This window comes from Bactrocera tryoni, unplaced genomic scaffold (genome assembly GCF_016617805.1).
Source record: "Bactrocera tryoni isolate S06 unplaced genomic scaffold, CSIRO_BtryS06_freeze2 scaffold_25, whole genome shotgun sequence".
In the NCBI taxonomy this organism is placed as follows: domain Eukaryota; kingdom Metazoa; phylum Arthropoda; class Insecta; order Diptera; family Tephritidae; genus Bactrocera; species Bactrocera tryoni.
The window spans coordinates 10876384-10894135 of NW_024395977.1; the positions used below are offsets into that span (position 1 = coordinate 10876384).

The 17752-nt window shown below is 33.9% G+C and overlaps 1 protein-coding gene and 1 pseudogene across 1 annotated transcript; both read left to right on the forward strand.

The window, feature by feature from the left end:
• The first annotated feature begins 9206 nt into the window (after positions 1–9206).
• Positions 9207–12439, forward strand: LOC120780508. The gene is made up of 6 exons (XM_040112781.1): positions 9207–9231; positions 11511–11608; positions 11666–11761; positions 11849–11906; positions 11995–12170; positions 12289–12439. Exons 2-5 carry the CDS (start codon positions 11515–11517, stop codon positions 12056–12058), a joined length of 312 nt encoding a protein of 103 aa, XP_039968715.1. The 5' UTR covers positions 9207–9231; positions 11511–11514; the 3' UTR covers positions 12059–12170; positions 12289–12439.
• A 4706-nt stretch (positions 12440–17145) lies between these two features.
• LOC120780999 lies at positions 17146–17338 on the forward strand (annotated as a pseudogene).
• Positions 17339–17752: the final 414 nt, after the last annotated feature.

The following is a 17752-nucleotide window of genomic DNA, read 5'->3' on the forward strand; positions in this document are numbered from 1 at the left end:
AATTGCTTTCAAAGGCCAACGCAGAGTATTTCAAGCAAATGTCACACAAAATAGTTGAGAATTCGCAGAAATGAAAGACAAAGGAAAGAAAAAGCAGTATAACTTCAATAATGAACAAGCATACAAACATACATATGCGCAGCAGCAGCAAGGAAAGAGGTAACAATCGGCGATCCATTGTATATTTCTTTCAAGCATAACCAAACCATAATTTCAATTTCTCATGCTTCAATTTTTGCTTTCAACCAAGTAATCGCTTGTATGTATGTATGTACATATGTGCAATATATGCCTTTGCGTTTTGCCGTCGGCATTTCCATATTGACATGCAAAAGTAATTATGTACTTATGTACTTCATTGTTTCGGTTTGGCCCAATTTTATATATTAAGACAAGTGTCAATAATTGCGCCAAACTCAAATATATTATATATTCATATGTAAACATGTTTTAAACTTTACATAAAACTGAAGTGTCAATAATTGCGTCAATTTTCATAAAGTTGGAAATTTTGCGCGAATAAGACGTGTGCGGGTTAAGTCGTGAATTTTACTTATATTAATTAATTCTAAAGTGCCGAAAAATGCGAAACGAAATTTCAATAAATTTAAAAAAATTTAAGTAAATTTACATGTATTTTCATTAATATTTAATTGTCAATAAATTTTTTAAAAATTATTTGCCCTAGTTGTCCACTTTTTTATTTTCTCACACATTTCAGCCGATTTTTGTATAGAAATTTGACCGGCGTAGAAGCAAAATGCGAAACAATCATACATACATATATTATGTCGTTTGCACATTTGTCTGTATATTTGCGAAAGCAAATGTTCTACAAAAGCATATTTCTATACTTAAACAAAACTATTAGAACCATCGTATGTTTCTTATGTACATGCATAACCAAACCATACTTAAGTCAGCGCAACCTAAGTGTCAATGGTGGTGTTGGTGGTAAGCGCTTGGAAAGTCAAGATGATACCACAAGTATCAGGTTCGAATCTCGACAGAATGAATTTTTAATTTTTTGCTTTTAACATCGTATACTATAGAAATAAATATTTTTCTTACTAATCGAAATTAAACTTATCACAGCAATATTATGTATATGTATATTATGTATATTGCTGTGATAAATTTAATTTCTATTAGTAAGAAAAATATTTATTTGTATAGTATACGATGTTAAAAGGCATACATCTTCTATCCTATCTTGTGTATCTGCACATGCTCATATGAGTGTATGTATACGCATGTGCGCGTTCAGAAATTGAAATCATATTTTCATCACTTATCAATATACTTATTACATGTGCGCGCATTGACTTGCATGTTCATACATTCATATATACTTATGTATAAGTTAATCTTTTGGTTAATTGAAAACCAAAAAAATATAATTTTTCACGGAGCTGCATTCGGGCAGCGCTACCGCGTATCTTTATTGAGTTTTACAAACTGAAGTTAGCTTAACCGAATTACAGTATTTATGCTTAATTCCAACTTTAATAATTATAAGTGGCGTGATTCGCTTCCACGAATCTTATGCTGCACAACAGGTAGTGCAGACGCTGACCATGCACTTTCTGGTGCATTTCGGTCACACGTGCCGGAAGTTGTAAGTCGATACTTGAGTAAGAAGTGTTGTGTTAACTCTTCCTCTTAAATCGATTGTCCCCAATCGGTGTTGATCGTAGGTGTGCCGTTGTTATTTGCAAAAAGGACCTTTCCGCATGTTTAGTACGTCCTCTGCACTAGATTCAGGTGACAAATATACTTTTGACGATTTTTATATAAAAATGCTATAACGATTATAATTATTACAATTATTATTATATCAGAACTTAAGCTAATTATTGAGGAACTGTCGCTTTTATTTATCAAAAATTCAATATTGTTTTCATGCTGGAGTTGCTTCACATACAATGTTTCCAGTCTTAATTCTTTATTAGTAAAATTTGTATTTTCTTTAATTTTAGTTATAACATTTGGTAATACGAAGGATTCATATACTTCCTTCCTTACATTAGTATATGATCTGTTAAATACATTTATTTCACAATTTTTAAATTTTATTAAAAAAGTTCCTCTTTGTTTTATATTTTGTTTATTACAATTTTGTGTAATTTTGATTGGAAATTTTTAAATATTAGTATGCCTGGTAGCACTTCGTTTACAGATTGCTCATTACAAATTCTGAGCTTACAGTCTGCTTCTTCAAATTTTAGTATATTTGCTAAACATTGATCCTTCTCTTTAATTAAATTTTTCTCCAAATTATCCTTAATTTCTACATTGTACATATTATTATCTTCATCTACTAGTACATCGTGTTTGTCTAAAACTAATGATTTATTGTTTATATTGGGAAGGGGTTCAATTTTGATTTGGGATAGGATGCTGTTGGAATATTGAGGTATGAGGACAGTTATAATGATTGTGTTATCCTGGAAAAGTACTGCTGTTTTTATGTGGCTATAGCTTTCGAAATCGGTAATGAGATTTAGTTCTGTAGATGTCAGTATATCTGTTGGTATTATGCCTAATTTGCTTGAAAAAATTATCTGTCCAATGTCGTCCACGTGATTGCGTAAAAGTGATATATCGTTGTTAACCTGGTAGGTGTGTTTAATGAATTGAATGTCGTCTTCCAAAGTCTTAATCCTATTCTGCGCTGTTTCTTTAAGTTGGTTTATGTAATTACTGACAATAATTTGCTGCTTATTTATATGGTTCGTAACATTGCTTATTTGTCCGGAAATGAGGTTGCTAAAGTATAATAAATTATTAATATTTTGTGCATCTGTTCTTTCGCTTTTATTCAACTGTGTAAGTGCGTCGCTAATTTCTTTTTCGTCGTCGCTGTCCATGGTACCTGCTATGTATTTTAGTCCTTTGCCTATGATATTAAGGAGACCTCGTTTAGATTTAAAATGTGGGTGTAAACCTTCTAGCTTCGCTTCTAATAAAATGAAATTTTTGTGAGTTGTGTCAAGTAATTGTCTGTCCTCAAAAGTAGTTGTCTTTAGTGTATTAATGTTGTCCGAAATAAGTGAAAGTGTTTCCTCATATTTGGTTAAGTTGATAAAATGTAGGACTTTATCAAAATGGTTGATTGTCCTTACTTCTCCTGTCTTAATTGGTAGATATCCGTTATTGTTTGTCAAGTCCTGAACGTCAATTTGTTGGGTTTTTGTAGCGGGTGCCAATATAATTAGGATGAGGTAAATTTGTAGGTTCTCCATTTCAAGGTTTTTCCACCTGCAAGTAAATTTTTTTCTTAACATTGTTTTATGTTGTTTTTGTGAACAATCCTGCCTATTTTAGTTTTAACCGTGGTATTATAATTCTGCGCGACAATTTCCCTCCTAAATCTAGGTGATAACTTGGTTCCTAATCTCTTATTTATCTTAACAAAAATTTCGTCTCCTTCAAAATATTGTTTGGGGGGCGTTCGGTTTTTATTGTGGTAAGAAAGATCTGAAAATTGCTTTTACTGAAGCCTTTTCTTCGTTTCTTCTCTTTCCTCTTCTATTAGCCTGTGGTCGCTACTGACCCGTCTTCCGAAGAAGATTTCAATGGGTTTTTTTCCCGTTGTTGAATAAATAGTGTAGTTATATTCTTTGATTGATTGTTCTTGGAACGATCGGTGTGTTTTCTCTGTTTGCAGACAACGCATAATCTCCTGTAGAGTAGAATGAAGGCGCTCAACCTGACCGTTCGAGTAGCTGTGTAAGGGGGGGTGCGATATATCTGGGTGCCAAATTCGTTCTCTATCATAAAGTTGATGGACTCTGAGTTAAAGGATCTTTCATTATCTATTACTAATGCTTCCGGTACGAGAAAGAAAAGAATGTCCCTTAAAGGTTGTCTGATATCCTCTGTTGCCTTTGATTTAATGGGTTTTGCGATGGCGTATTTTGAAAATTTGTACATTGCTGCCAGAACTAGATTTTTGCCTATCAATAGTATATCTACGTGGATTATCTGTCCAGGGTAATTAGGTATGGGTGTGGCTTGTAATTGCGGCTTTAATGGGTGGCGATCGTACTTGTTCTCCTTACAAGTGACGCATTTTTTTATTATCTTGTTTATTTCATTCGCCATACTTGGAAAATAGAATTTTTCTAAAATTTGTATCTTATTCACCCTGCAATTTCTATGCGCTCTCTTATGTTCTTTTATAATAATATTTTCTTGCTCTTCTTCGTTTGGTTTGTCTTCCACTTGGAACTGCGAAAACCTAATTTTATATTTGTCAAAATGTAAGGGGTAAATTTCTTGAATCTTGCCCATAATGTGCTCCCCCGTTTTGATGCTGTTTATTACGGACGGATTTAAATATCTTTTTAAAATAGAAATCAAATTTTGTTCGCAGTAATCAGGTTCGGTTACTATATGACGATGGTAGATAGGAAATATGATTTTAAATTGATATGTCGATGTTACATCCTTATTTAAAAATATTTGGTTTTTAAACGCGTTAATTGGTGCTTCTACGCAGTATATTAAATTGTGGGATGAGCTGTCATCCGAATTTGTCGCTATTGATAGCGTATGCAAATCTGATTCTTGGTGTGGAATTCTTGACAGTGCGTCGGCCACGACGTTTGTTCTACCTGGTTTATAGTGCATTTCATAACTGTATTCCTCTAGTATTGCTTTCCAGCGTTTCATTTGCTATTAGCATTCTTGTTGCTTAACGCATAAGTTAATGGTTGGTGATCGGTGAATATTTTTACTCTGGCCGATCCATACAGATAATTACGAAATGAATTTAATGCCCAAATGATGGCTTACATTTCTTTTTCGTTTGCGGCATAGTGCTCTTCCGCTTTGCTTAATGTCCTAGATAAAAATGCTATTGGTCTATCTGACTGAGACAACACTGCGCCTATGGCGAAGTTGGACGCATCCGTGGTCAGCTCAAATTCTTTGCTGTAATCCGGATACGTGAGGATGATATCCTCTGAGGTGAGGGAATTTTTTATTTTCATGAAAGCTTCTATCGCTTCCTTATTCAAATTTATTTTTATGTGAGTAGATTTATTCTTTGACGTACGACCGTCTTCCCCTCTTAAAAGAGATGTTAGGGGTTTTGCAAGTTTAGCGTAATCTCTAATAAAACGCCGGTAGTACCCTGACATGTCGAGGAAGCTGCGAAGCTGTTTTAAATTTTGTGGTGGTGGAAAGTTTGAAATGGCTTCAACTTTTTTGGGTTGGTTCTTATGCCAACCGGTGTGATTACATATCCTAAGAATTCTACTTCTTTTTTGAAAAATTACATTTTCCTAACTGCACTTTCATATTAGCGTTTTCTAATGTTTCAAACACCTTATATATATGTTTGAAGTGTTCCTCCTCTGTTTTGCTAAAAATAATTATATCGTCGATATACACGTAGCAACATTTCCTATGTGTTCTCTTAATATATCATCTAATGCGCGTTGAAAAATAGAAGGCGCATTTTTAGGCCAAATGGTAGTCGAGTAAATTCGTACTTCCCATTGTTGATAGAGAAAGCAGTTTTTTCTATATCAGATTTTTTAGTGGAATCTGGTGAAAACCACTTTTCAGGTCGAGAACGGAGAAGAAATTGCTATTACCTAGTTGAGAGATTACTTCTGTAATTTCCGGAATGGGGTATCTGTCCGCGATCGTTATTTTGTTTAATTTCCTATAATCAATGACCATACGGTATTGTTTATTTCCTGCCTCGTCTGGCTTCTTTGGTACAATCCACACTGGGGAGTTGTACGGTGATCTAGTTGGTCTAATTATACCATCGCTTAAAAGCTTTTCTAATTGAGATTCCACTTCCTGTTTCAATGCTGCAGGATATGGATAGAATTTTGTATAAACGGGAGAATCGGATGTTGTACGAATTTGTCCGACAACTTTTGTTGTATAGGTTAGCTTTTCGTCAGGTTCGGAAAAAAGCTTTGGGTATTTATTTACGATGTTTTCCATCGTGTGCATTTGATTTTCTGAGAGGTTTCCCTCATCTACATTAATTGCGTTCACTCGCTGTGAGGGAAGCTGTTTGAGGTGAACCTTAAAGCCGTTACTTAAAGTCATGTAATTTTCTCCAGTGTATATAATGGCATTAAATTCCCGAAGGGTATCATTCCCTAGAATACCGTCAAAGGTTTTAAGAAGTGGCATTAGATAGAATTTAATTTTATCTTTAAAGTTAAAAAGTTGAACATAAGTATGTTCTCTGATTTCTAAATTTCCCGCAATAGATTTTGCAAAAAAGGGGTTGTCGTTTCGGATGTTTTTCTTTGCCAGCTCTGGCTTAACATAATTTTATTTTTACTGGAACCTGTGTCCACTAAAAATTTTAAAATTCTACCGCTCTCCGCCTTTACTTCGAAGTAGGGGAGCGAAGAGCTAATTATTCTAAAAATGGATATCGCTTGGTTCACCAAATTGCCCGTCTTCCTGTGACGTTGTGTTAATGTGAAATGTTCGTTGCTCCTTCCTTCGCTGTTGATTCGGAAATTGTTGTGGCCTCTTGCCAAAGTGCTCGCTTCCTTGGGGTCTGTTTATGTAGTTAACGCGACGAGAGTGTATGCTCGGGTCGACGTCCATGGGCTCTGGACGTGGCTGCGGTTTCGGAGGTCTTGAGGGGTTGTTATCGTAATGAAAATTATTATGTTGTTGTTGCCTTGGTTGCCAAGTTGTCCGCTGTGGTTGGGGTAAATGCGCTAGCTGGGGGTAAAATTGATGCCTTTGCGGCTGTTGAAAATTCCTTCTTGGAGGTAAGGGTGGAGGCTGTACTAGTCTTCCATTGTACGCATGGTTCATACGAAAGTTCTGATTCTGTAGTTTTAAGCAGAGATGAAGAGCCTGCGGCAGGTCTGCCGGCTCTCGTATTCCTAATAGTCTAGGTAAATCCCCGTTAAGTCCTCTTATAAAAGTATCTAATGCTTTGTCCCTATATGCTTGCGTCAGCATGCGAAGGGATTCATTGCCCATATCGAGACAACCTAATTTATTTAGTATCAATGAAAGGTGGCTATACACCTGCTGGTAGAAATCGGAAACTGTTCTATTTCCCTGGACCAATGTGGTCATTTGATATTCTAATGTTGACAAGTCGCGCTTGTCACCGTAGTGCATAATTAGACATTTAGAAATTGATTGCCAATCAAGTGGCGTATTATATGCTTCCAATGCCGCATCGACATTGCCTATTATTTTATTCCGTATTACACTTAAAATTCCGTAACACTTCGGTGTCCCCTTTTGAGGTTCATATATCGCTAAAACTCGATCTACGCTTTTTTTTCCACGAGTTGAATTCTCCTGAATTGCCAGAGAATTCTTTTAGACATTTTACGATGTCAGGTATCCTATCCAATTCGCCTAAGTTATTCCTATGTTCTATGTCAATAGTTTGGTCCGTAATGTCGGTTGCAATTGCATTTGGGTGTAATGCCGCATGTACCACTTGCGGTCCCTGTGTCTTTACTATATCTGAAGCTATACTAGCTATGAGCCTGGACAGGTCGTCCATACTCAATTGTGTATTTTGGGATGTCTGAGGGGTATTAGGTGACGAATTGGGGGGAAGGATTGGAGGGCGGATTAAATTATTGGGGTTCGCCATTTGTATATTTTTAATATTCTTAGTATAATAATACATTAATATTCTTAATATAATGTCTAAGTAGTTACTATAGGCTGCTTCCACTTACAGGATTTTTGAAGATTCTGTTGTCGCTGCTACCACCGATAGTATTATTCCTATTAGCTGCTGTGCCGGATATCTCCACTTGCTGAACTGCAATTCGCTTGTTAAATATCTGCCTTGATTTTTTCCCTTGCCTTCAATATGCGTTGATTTTTGCTTCCACGAAATTTTGTTGCAATAAATTTAATTTACACTTTGGCGTATTTCGTTGCACGCACACACGTATATTTTCATCAATATTTAATTCACGCACACCGCTTACTGCCTTTTTCAGCCGTGATTAATTGGTCGATTTTTATTTTTATTAATATTTTTATTGTATTTTATTAATTTGTGTTATGTATTGTTTTTGTAGTTTGTTAATAAAATTTTTTTTTTTTTTTTATTATTATTTTTTATTAAAGATGAAATAATTTGTATCCCTGAACTTGCGTGTATTTTACGCTTAGCGAGTTGCAAGTCACCACACTCTTCAATTTGTAATTCTAAGTTTTTTTCTTAACTCTTTGCAGATTTAGTTTCTTAAGCGGTCTTTCGATATTTTTTAGCTCTCACACATCATTAGGTTTGTATTATTGCTTTGTTCGTTCTTTCACTTGTGCACGCCTTTCTTCAGTTGTTTGGTATTTGTTACACGTATGGTTTTTAGTTTTGCTTTAAATTTTATTAATAATGTCTCCGCGTTTTTATGCACCTTGTAATAGATTGCTTAATTAACAGATAACACTTTGTGTGTCTTTTGTTTTTCACTTATTTAAACACTCGCGAATAGAGTTGGCTAGCAACTATTGCTTCCCGTTTGCTTTACGCTACTAGGGGGCCTTTATTCCTCTATTATTTATAGCTTTTTAGCTCGGGCGCCAGTTAATCTTTTGGTTAATTGAAAACCAAAAAAATATAATTTTTCACGGAGCTGCATTCGGGCAGCGCTACCGCGTATCTTTATTGAGTTTTACAAACTGAAGTTAGCTTAACCGAATTACAGTATTTATGCTTAATTCCAACTTTAATAATTATAAGTGGCGTGATTCGCTTCCACGAATCTTATGCTGCACAACAGGTAGTGCTGACGCTGACCATGCACTTTCTGGTGCATTTCGGTCACACGTGCCGGAAGTTGTAAGTCGATACTTGAGTAAGAAGTGTTGTGTTAACTTATATGTAAGTACATATATTTGCATACATTGCCAAACAAATAATGAACAAGCATCCCAGCAAAACTTCGCTAACGTATTCACCAACACATAAGTAAATTAAAAAAAAAATTAAAATTTACGTGAATGTGAAAACAGGTCACATATGTGACATATGTTGGGAATATATTTCGTACTCCCTCCCTCCACAGTTGTGCTACAAGAATGGTTGTGCTATATGCAGATATGCATTGTAGTCGTTTGATGTAAGAAGTAATCAGTATCAGTAGAAGTAATCAGTAGAAGTAATCGGTAGAAGTAATCAGTATATAACAAAGTGGAAAACTGCATTTCTCACATTTGTGTGAAAACTATTGAAGTGACAACGACAAAATTGAGGTAAGAAGAATTTATAAATATAAATATGAAATCGTTTCGGAACGCCATTTCAAAAGAGAAAAAAGAATTTGAAGTTAACGCGGCGAAATATAGAAGGCTAGATGAGTTTGCTCGCGTTGAAAGTGAAAATCGTGAAGTTATTAGTGCTAGTGAACCTGAAGAGTTATCCTTGTGTGAAGATGAGCGGCAAGATAGTGCTAGTTTGGGTAGGAATAGTGAGGCAGTGAATTCCAACATAAATGAAAAGGCTACTGCACTGAAGGAGTGGGCAATAAGAAACAGCGTTTCACAAAACACCGTTACTGATTTGCTTCAAACGCTAAATAAAATCGGTGTTAAAGATTTTCCTTTATGTGCAAAGACCCTACTTGGGACAGAAAAAAAAGAAGTTAATATTCAATCCATTCCCAGTGGAGAATTCATTTATGTTGGAATACAAAAGCATTTTTTTAAAAAATATTTTGATTTTCTTGAAGGTAATAATGATATTGAAATTGATGTCGGGATTGATGGCCTCAGGCTTTTTAAAAATTCAAATAAAGTTTTGTGGCCAATTTTAGGCGCCATTGTTGGATATCCACAAGAAAGTCCTTTTGTGATCGCATGTTTCTCTGGAAGTGAAAAACCTTGGAACATTAATGATTTTATGAAGGACTTTTGCGAGGAAATTGCTGTCTTAAAAGATCATGGAATAAAAGTTGGTTCAAAAAAATTGTAAAAAACTTCAGAGTGCGTTTGTTTACCTGTGACTCGCCTGCCCGGGCTTTCGTAACTAGTACACTTTCCCATAATAGTAAAAAAGGTTGCCCCAAATGTATACAAGTTGGTATATACACTCGGATTAGCTTCTCTAGTAAACTTCACGAATTGCGTTCAAATAGTTCTTTTAAAAATCGGATTGATATTGAGCATCATATTCCATCTTTTAGAGCTCAACCAAATATATTAGAGTTGTACGATTTTGAAATGGTATCCCAGTTTCCCCTTGATCCCATGCATCTGGTCGACCTGGGTGTTACAAAAAACTGTTGCATTTGGTGATTAAAAGAGGGAATGTAACAAAAATGAATCAAAAACTGAAATTCCTCTCTACTTTAATTGGTGGCCAACTTACGGGTCCATTTCTTGAGATGAATTGTTCTCCGAAGTTTTCCCTCAAAATGGCCATAGAATCGCGAGCTGTGTGGCATGTAGCGCCATCTTGTTGAAACCACATGTCAACCAAGTTCAGTTCTTCCATTTTTGGCAACAAAAAGTTTGTTAGCATCGAACGATAGCGATCGCCATTCACCGTAACTTTGCGTCCAACAGCATCTTTGAAAAAATACGACCAATGATTCCACCAGCGTACAAACCACACCAAACAGTGCATTTTTCGGGATGCATGGGCAGTTGGCCACCAAGATCATGCGATTTAACGCCTTTAGACTATTTTTTGTGGGGCTACGTCAAGTCTAAAGTCTACAGAAATAAGCCAGCAACTATTCCAGCTTTGGAAGACAACATTTCCGAAGAAATTCGGGCTATTCCGGCCGAAATGCTCGAAAAAGTTGCCCAAAATTGGACTTTCCGAATGGACCACCTAAGACGCAGCAGCGGTCAACATTTAAATGAAATTATCTTCAAAAAGTAAATGTCATGAACCAATGTAACGTTTCAAATAAAGAACCGATGAGATTTTGCAAATTTTATGCGTTTTTTTTTTTTAAAAAGTTATCAAGCTCTTAAAAAATCACCCGATATAAAAAAAATTATTAAGAAACCCAATAAAGTTTTACAGCAATTGTATTTGAGACTTCAAGAATCCGCAGATTTGCCTTTAAAGAAAAATTTAAAATTTGGCAGTTTTGATATTAATTTTAAAAAAGAAAAGGATTCGTATTGTTATATTAAGAAAATTGGTTCATTTAAAGTCGTCGCTATTAAAAATGAATCGGGTCGTGACGTGGTTTTTGGATATAGTTTCCAAGAAATCGAAAATTATTTCCAAGAACCATTGGAATCTTTACATGGATTAGGAATATGTCTAGCTCAAAATCTTAGTAATCAATTAATAAAAGTTAGTAAGTTAGAAATTAAATATAAATATTTTTGCATTCCTAATGAAAATAAGTATTTATTAATACCTATTTTACGCAATCTTTTTAATGATTTTTCAATTTAAGGTTTCTTAATATTTCTAATATTTTTTTCTAAAACATTATTTTATAAACCAATTTTATGATATTATGTACTATAAAATTCTGCACTAATATTTAATTTTGTTGCCTTTTTTTAAGAAATATGGATGAAGAATTATTTAGCCAAGAGAATGAATATGAAGAATTTGTGGCGATACGTAACCAGTCACCACCACCGGAAGCCGAAATACCCCTATGTAAAATTTTAAATTGTTATTGAAATCAATAGCTAATTTAGTTATTTATTTGTTTAGCATCACAAAGAAGAAGGTTTCAAGTTTCAGCGCCATACAATGTTCAGCTACGACACAGCATTCTACAGCCAGACAACCTTCAACAGCAGGACACAGGTATATTATATACATTTCAATAAATAATGAATAAGATAAATTACGGTTAAATGATATAAATTATATAAAATATTTTTTATTTTATAGTAACTCAAGGTATTAAGGAAATCCTAAGAAACCAAAAGGTGCTGATGACAAAGAAAATGTATGTATATGTACCAATAAATTTATATATGTATTTCTTTATTTAATAAATATAAATACATATATATATATATATATTTGTACATTAGGTTATTGATAAAGGTCTTCTATTGGCTCAAAAACACACGCTGCGCGAATGTAAGGTGGTTTTAGCTAAAGTCCATCACTCCATTGGACGAATGGTAGGAGAAATAGAAAATCCCATGCAAATTGAAATAGCGTCAAGACTACCAATCTGCACACTAGACGGCGCGCTGACGAAACGGTAATTTTTTGCTCTTACTATTTTATTATTTAAGTATGTATTAGTCTTATACTTTGTTAATTAAAAATTTTATTTGGTAATTTAACTATTAACACATTTCAATTCCTTAAATTCACAGAAAATTTATCTTCAACAAATAAAAGGAGCAAATGCATCTGTAGATGAGGTAATGAGAAAAATCTTTACCGACAATGTCCTTTTTGTATTTAATTTTGATGGAAGGAAACAAAAACGGGCGCTTAACAAGCTTAAACTTGTTAATGAAGTTTTATTCGTTAATTTTATTTTCAAAAATTTAATATATTAGATAAAATTAATTTGCCATAGCATTTCTTTAAAAATATTTATTATACAATTTTTTCCTCTTTTGTGTAGATGTATTTGTAATGGAAGGACGGCCAGGTTTTGAACGGGCATTAAGGAGTGTGGTGGACCTTAGCCACAATAGGTACCGCCAAAACAAAATATCTTTAAATAAACGGTAAGTTATTTCATTTCCATAATTTTAGTAATAATTAATGTTTTATAATTCCAGGTCGGAACAACAAAAACCAAAGTAGGTGCAATTTTTAATATAGTATATATATTATATTAATATACATATATATATTATATGTACGGATGCAATGAATGCAATGATTTATCTTTTTCTTAATTTTTATTTATTTAATATATATTATACTCGTATGTACGGATGCAAAGAATGCAATAAATTAATTTTTTTTATCACTAATAAACAAATTAAAAATATATTAAATATACATTTCCATAACCATTTTAAATAAAAAATTCAATAAATTTTTAAAAATAACCTGTGTTTGTTTTATTTTATATGGAGTAGGATAAAAGGATAAGTATAACATACTACTTTACCATCGCACTGCTTTACCATCATACTACTTTACCATCATACAACTTTACCATCAAACTACTATACCATCCTACCATGGGTTAAAAAGAGACGAGCATATGACAAAGTGATGGTAAATTTGTATGCAAAGAAAAAGGATAGACAACTCACACGTATTCAAAGTATGCGATAGAATCTTCCCATGCCTTTGTACAAACTGATGTAAACTATTCGAATTTTTCACGCATACTATCCATAGTTATACGGCAGGTTTATGGCATTATATAACGTATAGTCTTCTTGCTGGGATACAAACATACATATGCGTACACATATGAATATGTCACCAACAATCGGCGATCCATTGTATATTTCTTTCATGCATAACCAAACCACAATTAGGACAATGCAATTGAAGTGTCAATGGTGGTCTAGGTGGTAAGCGTTTCAAAAATTATGATGAGCACGTAGGAGGTACGTAGGTTCGAATCCCAACGGAATTGATTTTTTAATTGAATATGTCACCAACCAAAAATTGAAACATTTTTCTAGAAAAACAACAACAGCATAAGCATGGCAACATTGTGTTGTTGGTAGAAAAGCCGAGCTGTGCCGAAAAAAACGAACAAATGATCACCGCTTCGCTTGCTGTCACCGCTTCGCTTGCTGCTCGAACATCTTCGCAGACAAGGTTGCGTAGATTCATATTGAGCAAGGGGTTGCGTAGATTCATATTGAGCAAGGTTGCGCAACCTGAATCTCTTCTTCTTCTTCTTAATTGGCGTAGACACCACTTACAACCTGAATCTATCGCAACCTTTTCCGAACTGGTATAAGAAGTATAACTTCAAAAATTCAATAAAAATACCGGAAGACTTTTTTGACAACCCATTATATACATATATAACTCTTAATTTATCTCGTTCAGTTTTAGGTGATACGTACAACCGTCAGCTGAACAAAACTATTTTACTTTGTAGCAACAGTTGCAAGAGCAGAAAAATGTAAAAGCTTTTATTTTTACAAAGTATATTTAGATATAGAGTGAAATCACAGACCAAAAATACAAACGAAATTGTTTTCAATTGTTCTAATTTGATCATCTCAAACAAGAGTGAAGTTCTACATTGAAATCTATATATGTATGTATGTATATAAAAATCAATGCCACTTTCTTTGTAATTTCATCACTCATAAACGGCTGAACCGATTTGGCTTATTTTTTTTTTGTTGTATTTGTTATTATTAGGAGAAGGTTCTTATGTAAGAAAAAATTACAAAAGTTGCCGGAAAACCCCAAAAAACAGCCCTTTTCTTTTTCCCATACAAACGTTTTATTTTCTACATATGTATATACAAATACATATATATGTATATGATTGTTTGTTTGTTAGTAACGCTAACGCTCGAGAACGGTGGAACCAGTCTTCATGAAATCAGAAGTTGTTCGCTGTGGATCTGGAAAGGGTGAGACATAAAAAAAGATATAATTTTCATAAGGAAAAGTCGAAAAATTGGAAATTTCCAAAAAGTGACTTTTCATACAATTCTTTATTGTTTTGTTTTTCAATATTTTAATTTGTAAATTATTTGAATCGTTCAATTTCGGTCGCTTGCTTTTTTATTCCGGCTATTTAAAAGAATAATTATGGAAAATTATTCAGTGAAAACTTTATGTGTGTTTCAAACGAAGTGATCATATAAGAAATTATTTTAAAGAAAATGCCGGCACGTCCAAAATCAAACACAGGTCGACGTACTCGAAATGCTCGGGGCGTGTTGTCACAAAGAGTATCACAAAGTGCAGTGCGACGTCCACGAAATAGATTTGAAGAAGCTCATCATGCAAGAAATCCAGCAAGACCTACGCGAATACGACGTCGTGTTTTGGAAGATATGTTCCTTGCTGCATTTGATTACGACCCTTTAATCGACTATAATGTACATGGATATATTGGAATGATGGATGTTATATGCCCACATTGTGAAGCGGCTAAATTCTCGGGTGAAACAGCTGGAATGTGTTGCGCTAACGGGAAAGTAAAATTGCCGGAATTTGAACCGCCTCCTGAACCATTACCATTAATACAACTCATAAATACAAAAATTATATACATATATATATATATATATCAAATAATAAGCATTTTCTCAAAATTTGAATATTTCATTTCTTCAAAAAAAAAAAAACAATAAAAAAACCTCACTTCTATATATCTATATATGTATGTATATAAAAGAAAGTTGTTGTTAGTTACACCATTTATAACTGAAGAAGAGCTAAACCGATTTGGCTGAAAATTGGTGGGGAGGTAGCTTAGAACCAGGGTAAGGACGTAGGATACCTTTTATCTCTTTATGTAAAAATTTAAAACAACTAATAAATACTAAAATTATATTTCAAATCATAAGCATTTTTTCAAAAAAAAAAAACAATAAAAAAACATAACTTCTATATATCTATATATGTTTGTATATAAAAGAAAGTTGTTGTTAGTTACATCATTTATAACTGAAGAAGAGCTAAACCGATTTGGCTGAAAATTGGTGGGGAGGTAGCTTAGAACCAGGGTAAGGACGTAGGATACCTTTTATCTCTTTATGTAAAAATTTAAAACAACTAATAAATACTAAAATTATATTTCAAATCATAAGCATTTTTTCAAAATTTGAATATTTCATTTCTTCAAAAAAAAAAAACAATAAAAAAACATAACTTCTATATATCTATATATGTATGTATATAAAAGAAAGTTGTTGTTAGTTACACCATTTATAACTGAAGAAGAGCTAAACCGATTTGGCTGAAAATTGGTGGGGAGGTAGCTTAGAACCAGGGTAAGGACGTATGATACCTTTTATCTGTTTATGTCAAAATTTAATACAACTCATAAATACTAAAATTATATTTCAAATCATAAGCACTTGTTCAAAACTCATATTTGCAGTAATCATTTGAATATATGCCTACAATTTTATACAGATTCTTCTTCAAAAATAATACAATTTCTAAGTATGTATTTGTAATAGTAGAAACTGCAACTAAATGCACAGTTCAATGGATTATAACTGGCTCAGTAATCAGTCCTTGAGTATGTATTATACAACATGCATTCGAAAAGACTGATGTCATAACCTTTCCATCCGACTTTTTCGTCTTTCCACGCCTAAGAACCGGTTCATCATATGCAGTTCACTAGAATGACAGTTGACAGACACCGACGCAAAAATTCGGTTTTATTACGATTAAAGAGCGCTCAAATACTTCTCAGAATCAGTTATTCGTTGTTTTCATTGGATTATGAACTTCTGAGGCACCCACTTTGCACATTGCTTTCAAATCTTTAGAGCATCTTTGTCCTCGGTGCTCAATTCGCCTGTTTCCAGCTTAGAAAATATCTTTTCAACGGTGGATCTCCCTGAGCCCAAATTCAACAGTATTTTCCATCCAAAAGCAATGCTTTATTAACAACCAAAATGCTTTATGATCCATTTTTTTTTGTAAACTAACACAAGTTGCTTCACAAAAATGCTATATCGCATTAACAAATAGTTATTATCCAACTAATAGAAATCATATAGATGGTAATAGTAGTATTATCTATGTGTCAGCCACAGTGAAGCGTGGACGGGTCCTCTAGTAACTATTAAAATTAAATCACAAACAATTAAACATTTCAGAAATGCAATAATAATTCTCTTCAACCATGGCTTAACAAATATTATTGAAGTTATACTTCTTATACCAGTTCGGAAAAGGTTGCGATAGATTAAGGTTGCGCAACCTTGCTCAATATGAATCTAACGCTACCTTGCTCAATATGAATCTAACGCAACCTTGTCTGCGAAGATGTTCGAGCAGCAAGTGAAGCGGAGACAATCGGCGATCGTGTGTTCGTTTCTTTCGGCACAGCTCGGCTTTTCTACCAACAACACAATGCTGCCATGCTTATGCTGTATGTTGTTTTTGTAGAACAATGTTTCAATTTTTGGTTGGTGACATATTCACATGTGTGCGCATATGTATGTTTGTATGCTTGTGCATTATTGAAGTTATGCTTCTTTTTCTTTCGTTTGTCTTTCATTTCTGCGAATTCTCAACTATTTTATGTGACCTTTTGTTGAAATACCCTGCGTTGGTCCTTGAAAAATTCATTTACATTTTTTGGAAATAGACCCGCGATGACGAAGTATTTTCGTTTTATCTGACAGCGTGAGGTTTAAGAAGTTCATTTCTAATTTTGTCTTGTGGCATATTAGAAATGATGTTTCTTCGAAAATCGTTCGCTTACAACGGATAAAACGAGTTCTGAGTGGTGATTTTAATGAATAAATTCCTTTTGGTTGAAATGCTCTTCGTTGGCCGTTGAAAAGTTAATACCATACTTCACAGAATCATTCATTCCTTTCATTTCTTCAAAGAAATTAATGACCTTTAGAAATATGCATATTTGCATTATTTCGTTATTATATCCATATTCGTAGCAATAGAATTTCTATGGCATAAGTAAAGTAATGGCCGCCGATTGTCACCCCTTGCCGCTGTAGCAGCTTCGCCTACAAACATGCGTAAATATGTATGTACGTATATCGACGCAGATTTTTGCGAGAAGCACCAGAAAGTTGTGCGTAAAAAAGATTCAACGTCTGCTGTTTCATCAATCTCTGCGGGAGCATCTACATATAACTACTGATGAATCAACGATCGTCAATTCACCGATAACTGCTGGGC